Source organism: Epinephelus fuscoguttatus, linkage group LG17, assembly GCF_011397635.1.
Source record: "Epinephelus fuscoguttatus linkage group LG17, E.fuscoguttatus.final_Chr_v1".
Taxonomy (NCBI): domain Eukaryota; kingdom Metazoa; phylum Chordata; class Actinopteri; order Perciformes; family Serranidae; genus Epinephelus; species Epinephelus fuscoguttatus.
The window spans coordinates 38,979,517-38,989,413 of NC_064768.1; the positions used below are offsets into that span (position 1 = coordinate 38,979,517).

Here is a 9,897-nt window from a genome sequence, read left to right on the forward strand (position 1 = left end):
GTCTATAAGAGCAACACATCTCCTTCGCATAGAGTTGATCAGGTTGTTGATTGTGGCCTGTGGAATGCTGGTCCACTCCTCTTCAATGGCTGTGCGAAGTTGCTGGATATTGGCAGGAACTGGAACACACTGTTGTATACGCCGATCCAGAGCATCCCAAACATGCTCAGTTGGTGACCTGTCCGGTGAGTATGCTGGCCATGCGAGAACTGGGATGTTTTCAGCTTCCAGGAATTGTGTACAGATCTTTGCAACATGGGGCCGTGCATTATCATGCTGCAACGTGAGGTGATGGTCGTGGATGAATGGCACAACAATGGGCCTCAGGATCTCGTAACGGTATCTCTGTGCATTCAAAATGCCATCAATAAAATGCACCTGTGTTCGTTGTCCATAACATACGCCTGCCCATACCATAACCCCACCGCCACCATGGGCCACTCAATCCACAACGTTGACATCAGCAAACCGCTCACCCACACGACGCCACACACGCTGTCTGCCATCTGCCCTGAACAGTGAAAACCGGGGTTCATCCGTGAAGAGAACACCTCTCCAACGTGCCAGACGCCATCGAATGTGAGCATTTGCCCACTCAAGTCGGTTACGACAACGAACTGCCGTCAGGTCGAGACCCCGATGAGGACGACGAGCATGCAGATGAGCTTCCCTGAGGCGGTTTCTGACAGTTTGTGCAGAAATTCTTTGGTTATGCAAACCGATTGTTGCAGCAGCTGTCCGGGTGGCTGGTCTCAGACGATCTTGGAGGTGAACATGCTGGATGTGGAGGTCCTGGGCTGGTGTGGTTACACGTGGTCTGCGGTTGTGAGGCCGGTTGGATGTACTGCCAAAATGTCTGAAACGCCTTTGGAGACGGCTTATGGTTGAGAAATGAACATTCAGTTCACGGGCAACAGCTCTGGTGGACATTCCTGCAGTCAGCATGCCAATTGCACGCTCCCTCAAAACTTGCGACATCTGTGGCATTGTGCTGTGTGATAAAACTGAACGTTTTAGAGTGACCTTTTATTGTGGCCAGTCTAAGGCACACCTGTGCAATATTCATGCTGTCTAATCAGCATCTTGATATGCCACACCTGTGAGGTGAGATGGATTATCTCGGCAAAGGAGAAGTGCTCACTAACACAGATTTAGACAGATTTCTGAACAATATTTGTGATGGTCTTTTGTGTGTATAGGAAATGTTTTAGATCTTTGAGTTTGAGTTTTAGATCTTTGAGTTTTAGATCTTTGAGTTCAGCTCATGAAAAATGGGATCAAAAACAAAAGTGTTGCGTTTATATTGTTGTTTAGTGTATATCTAAATTGCAAGAGAATACAAAACACTATCAAAACACCTAAGACAGTGAATACAGGCCAGTAAATTAAGTGTTGTCAGGGGATAATGGGACAAGGTTATGTTGGCTGCAGTGTGTGTGTGTGTGTGTGTGTGTGTGTGTTTGTGTGTGTGTAAAATCAGAAACACTTAAATCCATTGATGAATTCAAGGGCATCATAAAGGAAGTGGTGACAGAGACGTGTGCTTGTTTTTCTTGATAAGCCACTATGTTTGAATCGTTGCTGTTTTATTGTGGATTTTTGTATTATATGTTGTATTTGTTGTATTTTAAATGTGTTCTGATTGGCTGCTACCTCGGCCAGGTCTCTGTTGTAAAGGACATTTTCAATCTCAATGGGACTTCCTGGTTAAGTAAAGGTCGAATAATTAAATAAAACAGTTTTCCTTTGGGGATTATTTGCAGTTGAAAACAGGTAATTAATTGCAATCAGTCATTTTGTTCTTTACTGATTTGGATGCTTTGTGAAGTGTTTTCCAGACATGATCTCACTCTTCAGTCTCCTGTTTCCACTGATGATGTGTTCATCACTTTGTATAATTTTGTCTTTCTGTCTGACCGTTGATGTTAATTTAGTCTTGTGTTTCTGTCATCTTGGGTATGGTTACAGCTTCCCCTAAATAACTGGTCAACTGTGATCTTATCTGTTTTCGGTCATGTGGGTTGCTCATATCGTCTAAAGCTCTAATACCCTTGGATTCCTAGTCATCATGTTTAAGTGGTCTACCATTCAACGTGAATCTATAGTTGTCCCACATTGGAGTGATGGGGAAGTTACTGACCTTAAAGTTGATCAGGTTCAGAAAAAAACAGCATGCCACACTACAAAAACTGTTTAGAAATGGCCTGTGGAGCGTGACAGAAAGCTCCAGGTGTAAATTTCCCAGGTCCCAATCTGCTCAAGGATTTTTGGGATGTGCCAGTACCCCAGATGTACCCTAATCCAAGGTGGGGCCTCCTTGGATCAGACTTGGCTCTGACCTGTCGAGGCATGGACACAGGATCTCTGGGATGTCCTGCGGTGTCTGGCACCAGTGCGTTGGCAGCAGATCCATTTAGCCCAGTGGGTTGTGAGGTGGGTTAATGGCACGTGCCACAGATGCTCATTCAGATTGGGATCTGGGGAATTTGGAGGCCAGGTTGGCACTTTGAGGTCTTTGTCACATTCCTTGGGCCATTCCTGAGCGATGTTTGCAGTGTGGCATGGTGCATTATCCTGCTGGGGGGCCACTGCCACTGGGGAGTACTGTTGCCATGTGGGGGGGTACTTGGTGTGCAACATGTTTGAGTGGGTGGAGCATGTCAGGTGGTATCCACATGAATGTCAGAACCACAGGTTTCCCAGCAGAACAATGCATTGGAACACAATAATCAAAGTCATTCAGTTCACCTGTCAGTGGTTTGAATGTTTTGGCTCATCGGTGAAGTGTCGTGTGTTTCGGCCATTCAGATGTTGCAAATAATGTCAGACAGGAACACGCATGTCATTGGCAATTTCTGCACATTTTAAAACACAGCTACAAACATGATTTGAAGAACGCATGAAATGTATATTTTTCCAAATGTAGTCACTGTCCTGCTTTACAGTGCTGCGTACAATGAGACTGATTACGCATACTGGTGCAGGCTTAGTGCTGGAACAGACTGGGAAACCAGACAATAGGTGAGCAGCATCGTGGCGTTCCAGATACTGACCACCAGGTGGCAGTGTAAGCTCACATGTGTTTGGCTCTAACTTCCAAATCTCTGCAGACCCTGTCTGTCAGTGCTGAATGAGAAATGAAGCACCCCTGAGCGGATCGGCCACAGAATCTCATGTGTAGTATGCAGCGCAAACAAAACAGCCATATAGTGAATCAACAGAACACTGGAAAGATTAACTCCTTGTGGAGCAGCCATGAATAATTTACAGCTCACTGAACCTGCTGCCAGCGTGCAGCATAAAGACGAGGAAGATTTACACAATTTCTGTTTGAGCTGTGATGATTCTGCTTGGTATTTAAAGACACGTATACTGAAATAAATCAAGTGTTAAGGCCTGAAGAAATCGTCTGCTTCCAGAGCTGGACAGCTGTATTGATGCAGAGCCACAGCTTTCTTTAAATAATTCATAATTGTTTGAAGGCTGGGTCTAATATAGCTCAGATCTCAACTCATCATATCACCATGTGAACTAGGTCAGTTCACCCAGAGCAGGACTGCTGTGTTCAGGGTGGAATACTGTAGACGTGAGGAGGAGGAGGAGCGAGAGGAAGGGCAGAGGTAATGGTGCTGATCTCAGGGCCGTAAGACTAATAGAGGGTCAGGGGTCACTGGAGCTGACATGGTACTGTTGCTATGTTCATTTACTTTCAAACCAATCAGCTGAAAACACGAACGACCTGTGTGACATGTCGATGGAGCGCCACGTGAAATAATTTGACACTTAATCTCATGTCAGTTACAATACTTGCCGTTTGCTTTTATTTTTATTGGTGGATCAGTGTCTTTGTTGTTAAATGATTGATGTTTCTTTATGTCGAGGACAGAGGGTGCTGTACTGACTGTAAAGCCCTCCGAGGCAAACGTGTGATTTGTGATTCTGGGATCTGTAAATAAAATCTAGTTGACACGAGTGAGTGACAGTCCAATAACGGCTAATATTACATGAATGAGAAGCATAGAAATTTATTGATGCCAGAGTTTGGCCTGTTCAGATTTTATGGATTGCATTAACAAACCTTATCACTCCCACTGTAATAATGTGCATGTGCTGCAGCCACCTGGGGTCCAATTATTTGCTCATGTCACATCTATCAAAAAATGACGTTTCCTTGTGAAAATGACTGGCATGTTAAAGCAAAATGTGTCACTGTGATTAATAACAGCCACAGTATCAACAGGTGATAATTACTAGATTATGGTGAATGGTTAAATGCAGCGTTTCAGGCACCACAAGTAGAAAACTGACTTGCTAACGTTAGCCACCATGAGCTCGACAGGCTGGAGCAGCAAAACCCCTGAGTGCGTTCAACTGAGACGTGTTTTATTGGTTATGAATTTAACCTTTAAAGGGGAGCTACGCCCATTTTCAAAATTCATACATTTTCCTCCTTTGGTCTGAAACAGTCTAAAAATATGATTCAATATGAAGAACTCTCTCCCAAATCCAAAAATTAGAGTGCTAAAACTCAAATTTGTGATGTAACTGGGTAAAAAGTCTGAAGGTCCTGTCTACATCCATAGAGACATTTTTGAAAACAGATATTTTCCCCTTCAGTTTTAAAAAAGAATTCTGTCCACACAATATCCATTTTATAAAATACCTGTCTCCACACAATAGTGCAAAATAAACTCCAAACGTTCGCCAAGGACCGGCGCTGTCTCAGTCCTCAGCGGTCTCCGTATCTTAGCTTTTTCAACACCGACTTGAGACCTCATCACTGCTGATTCCCGTTCGATAAAAGGATGAAGGAGCTCACCCCAAACATGCTCAATTCTATCTTCCGTTCCTCACTGACAACAATCCGACCCTGTGAAGTGTCCCACCATCTGCTGGTTTGACCGGTCACGATCCAAATTCATTGTTTCTGGCAGACTTTAAACCACGGACACTGAGGTGGAGCAAAAACAGTGGGCGTAGGTAGCAGACGGCCATGAAGTGGTGTAAAGTCGCCAGTTAGACCAAGCAGTGCTAACATCTTGTTTCTACGCTCCTTATACAAATCAAGAATGAGCATGCATGAATTGAAGAGATGATGACATCGTTTCCCAAATGCACTGTTTTACACATTAAGGTGTTTTAAAACATGTTGAGGTTTGTGTGTGGACAAGAGGTCCAGATGTAGATGAAAATATCCATCCATTTACATCTGTTTATCCAGGGCCAGGTCGCGGGGGCAGCAGGCTGAGCAGAGCACCCCAGCAACACTTTCCTGCTCCTCCTGGAGGACCCCAAGGCATTCCCAGGCCAGATGAGAAATATAATCTCTCCAGTGTGTTCTGGGTCTGCCCCGGGGCCTCCTACCAGAGGGACATGCCTAGAACACCTCCAGTGGAAGGCACCCAGGAGGATCCTGGTCAGATGCCCGAACCACCTCAACTGACCCCTTTTGACATGAAAGAGCAGATGTCCGAGCTCCTCCCCCTATCTCTAAGGCTGAGCCCAGACACCCTACAGAGGAAACTAATTTCTGCCGCTTGTATCCACGATCTCGTTCTATCGGTCACTACCCAGAGCTCATGACCATAGGTGAGGGTTGGGACGTAGATGGACCAGTAAATTGAAAGCTTTGCCTTCTGGCTCAGCTCCCTCTTCGCCACGACGGTTCGGAACAGCACCTGCATCACTGCTGACGCTGCACCAAACCGCCAATCCATCTCACGCCCCATTCTACCCTCACTCGTGAACAAGACCCTGAGATACTTGAACTCCCTCACTTGAGGCCTTACCTGTTCCCCAACCTAGAGGTGCAATCCACCTGTTTCTGGCAGAGAGCCATGGCCTCAGATTTGGAGGTGCTGAAAATATCTGTTTACAAATATATCTGTATAGACAGGACTGAGGTGACACTGAGAGCTCCCAGGGGAATGTTGTGAGTATTCTGAGAACATTTCAACAGAATAAAGCTCATTGGAGTATAAAACAAACCTTCTGTGGCTCCACAAAATCAGGCTCATTCATTGACTATGGGGCAGCTCCAGACTGTTCACAAATATTGTTTGAGCTTTCCACGGAAATGAAAATAAAATATTGGAATTCCTCATTTAGGTGGTGTTCCCCTTTGATTTGTACAAAGATGAATGGATCATTTCGTCTTAGAAGAGTGAAAGTCTGGTTTTAAATTGGGTTTTGAGGTCAAATATGGAAGGACACGGTGCAGCTGCACTGATTTAAGTTTCTGTTTTCTTTCTTTCATTAGTCTTACAGACACCAAAGAAATGCAAACTGTCAGAGTCAATGAAGTATCGGCCTGAAGGGGATGAATGTAAATTGTGTATCCCTGATCCTGTGACTAGATTACTGCCAGTGTGTTTGAAGATAGACATTTCTGTAGTAACTTTTAATGTGACAGGCAGGCTTCAGATCCTCTAATTAAAGTTTACCACTTAATATTAAGTGAACAGTGGAGGAAATAAGTACAATTGCAGGGTACTTGTACTTTACTTAAGTATCTCCACTTTATGCCACTCTATACTTGTACTCCATTACATCTCAGCGGCAAATACTGTACTTTCTACTGTACATTTAATAACTTTTGTTCCAGATTAATAGAAAATATACTTGTAAATTCTGACGTAAATTAAACTACCTAGATTAGCTCCATCTTTAACAGCTGCACCATTTAAGTGATAAACACATGAATGCATCATCATAATCCAATAGTATGTTTATTTTTTATTACCTTTACTTTTGGTACTTTAAGTACATTTTGATGTTTACACTACTGTACGTCTACTTAAGTAAGACTTTATATGCAGGACTTTATCTTGCAGTATTTCTACACTGTGGCATTAAGTCAAAGATCTGAGTGCCTCGACCTCTGCAAATGTAATGCAAGATGTAATAACCATAAGGACACACGAACAGGCAGGTAACCAACATTTATTTACCATTATCAACTTTACAATAAAACCAATAACATCTGTCAACATTAGCAAAATAAAGAACAGAAATCAATCCAATGTATTTACAGAGACAAAGCAGATTCAGGCTCACATACGACAGATAAACAACTCTGCTTCATATCAAACCGCAACAGTGAACATAGCAAGCTTAAGTGTTCTTTTTTCATAGTAAGGTAAAAATCAAAATCGTCTATTTTTTTTTTCTTTAAACAAACAAGTAATAGCTTCTCTGAATCTTTAAGATGGTTTTCTATAATACACCACAAAATACTTCAAATTTGGGTTAAAATATAGGAATGTAAAAAGTTGGCGAGTCTCTGAATTTTCTGATTTCTTTTTTTTTCTTTTCTTTTTTTTGTTGTTGCTCTATTCAACAGTCATTTCAAGTGGTGGTGGTGTCCTAGTATCTCATCTAGTTTCGTTCCTTCAGCGAGGAGGCATCTCGATCTGCAGATTTTTAAGGGAAAAGATGCGTTGACTCCGTCCTTCTCCACCCATCCTTCATCTATACTTCATGGTGTCATTAGCTCGTGTTCTAGCCATTAAAATCCAGTTTCCACATAGCGACCAACCCACAGCCTCAATCTCAGTCCAGGTCCAGATGTCGAGCAGTAACCAGGGAGGTGATCTAGTGAATCTAGTCTGTCGTCTTGTTATCATGACGAAAAGTGGCACGTCGAAGGAGTCTCTCACATACATGTGTATATATTTACATATACATATATCCATATACATATGTATACATATACACATATATATATAAATATATATATATACTCTTAAATTTTCTCTCTCTCTCTTGAAAAACAGTTCACCCAGTTCATTGTGAGCTAAAGGTACAATCACTCTTTCTTTTCAGAGGGAGCGGGGGTCGAGCTGCTCTCCTCTGTTGGTTTCGTGGCCTCGGGGGCCGGGGCAGCTGCCTCCTTGGCCTCCTCCTTGGGGGCCTCCTCTTTAGCCGGCCCCTCCTCTGCCTTTGGGGACTCGGCCGCAGCCGCAGCCTCCTCCTTCACCTCCTCCTTCTTCTCCTCTGCAGGAGCAGCGGCTCCGTTCTCGGCAGGCTTCTCCTCAGCGGGGGTGGCGGCAGCAGCGGCCCCTTCCTCTTTGACAGCCTCGCTCTTCTTGCTCTTCTTCAGGTTCAGTTTGAAGTTGAAGGACTTCTTCAGGGAGAACTTCTTCTTCTTCTTCTTGGGGGTCTCCTTAGTTGCAGCCTCGCCTTCAGGTTTGGCAGCCTCTCCATCTGCAGCAGGCGCCGGCTCGATGGCGTCTCCTGCGCCGGCTTCAGGCTCCTTGGCTGCCTCGGCTGAGCCGTTGGTGGCGGCAGCATCACCATCAGGCTTTGTGGAGACATCACCGTTGGTTTTCACATGTCCATTCTCCTGAAATGAGGTTGACACAAATTAATCATCATGAGTCTCTAAAGCTGACACATCAGGATGAAATTAAAACAGAAACTGAATGCACATGCATGAAAAACAAAGGGGGAGCGATTTTACATGTTCATGTCTCGTTTCTTTTCAGAGCATCGTCGTGCTCATCAATTATCCACCGTGTCGCCTGGCTCAGAGGCGACGCCTTGCAGTAATCTAATCAGGCGATAGGCGGCGGTAGCGCCTCACAGACCGGCTGAGGTACCAGACAGACATCGGCTCAACAAAGACGAGACTGGAGCTCATCGATGGAAGAATGGAAACACTCCCAGTTGATTATTACAGTTATTTAAACCCAAATAACCACCTTGAAATGCAAATTGCTCAATTAAAACAATTAAATACAAATATAAAATCTATTTTTTTCATCTGTTGACAGGTGTAATTAACGTGTAATACTAATTTTCATTCATCATGATCCAGTAATGCTCTAAAGTATGACATGTATCATTAATGTGACTCATCTCACTTGTTTAGATTTTTGGAAAGTCCCAGTTTGTCAACCAGGTGTCCAGACGACAGGCTCGTGCTTTAAACAGGGAGGAGTGCCTACGTGCGCTCGCGCTGCCCCCCCTCCCCCTTTAATGCCTGGCACTATCAAACACACTGTGCGGATTTTGTGTCAGACCTCAGTCCCAAATAAACACACAGTACACATGCTTCAGCTCAGCCTGTCAGCACACACACACACACACACACACACACACACACACAACATGCTAGCTCCTTTATAATGGTTTTTTGGGGGGTGCTCTGAGACCACCTCGCGGCGGGAGACAGCGATGCTGAGCCCCACCTGACTTGCCCCAAAATGTCCTCACATCCAACTGGCATCGACTCAGCGTCGAGTAAATTTGGTACACAAGTGTGAGAAATTAAACTTTTACGGTGTGTCGCCGCCCCCCTCCATCACTAACACACACCGACAGTGTGAGCTAATTACCTGTCCGTTGGTTTTGACAGCAGCACCGTCGGCGGCGGCAGCGTTCGCCTCCGCGGCCACATCTCCTTTGGATGACTGGGATCCCATTGTCTTCGGTGAGTTTGTTTCGTCTTCTAAAGCAAATTAAAAAGAAAAACTAAAAAAGAGTGGTGTCAAGTTAATCCAACCCCAGGGCGAGTGACGTATCCAGCGGTGAAACGACGAAAACAGAGTGTTTTGTTTCTTATTTCTCGGTTAACGTCCCCTCGGCGGCTCCTGTGCTCGGACTTGTCACCCCGGTAGACAGAGACCCTCTAAACTCAACACTGGTTGAACGCAACGGTTGAACATACAGCAGGTTCAAGGCGCCACCCGTGGGCGGGACCTGCGGGGCTCTGACCAATCAGCTGGCAGTCTGAGGGCAAGTCTAGCCAGCGCCGGCCAATCACCTCTGACTCTCTAATTGTCCCCGCCCCTCAGAGGACCCCCAGCATTGAAATCAATTGAGTGGAGCTGAGCTGTGTTTTAAGGCTTGAAAGTGAAAAACAACACTGACATGACATCAAGATCAAACATTAAT

The 9,897-nt window shown here is 44.6% G+C and overlaps 1 protein-coding gene across 1 annotated transcript; it reads right to left on the bottom strand.

The window, feature by feature from the left end:
- Window positions 1–6,926: 6,926 nt before the first annotated feature.
- On the bottom strand, window positions 6,927–9,650 carry marcksl1b (MARCKS-like 1b). Its single transcript, XM_049602174.1, has 2 exons — window positions 9,339–9,650; window positions 6,927–8,344 (listed from the first exon to the last, which is right to left on the bottom strand). The coding sequence occupies exons 1-2, from the start codon at window positions 9,423–9,425 to the stop codon at window positions 7,808–7,810; spliced, it is 624 nt and encodes a 207-aa protein (XP_049458131.1). The 5' UTR covers window positions 9,426–9,650; the 3' UTR covers window positions 6,927–7,807.
- Between the last annotated feature and the right edge of the window lie 247 nt (window positions 9,651–9,897).

Excerpts from the sequence above, each read along its gene's own strand:
- marcksl1b (XM_049602174.1), bottom strand. The coding sequence starts at position 9,425 with ATGGGATCCCAGTCATCCAAAGGAGATGTGGCCGCGGAGGCGAACGCT. Across the intron at positions 8,345-9,338 it reads CTGTCAAAACCAACGGACAG|GAGAATGGACATGTGAAAAC; the intron begins GTAATTAGCTCA and ends ACCTCATTTCAG.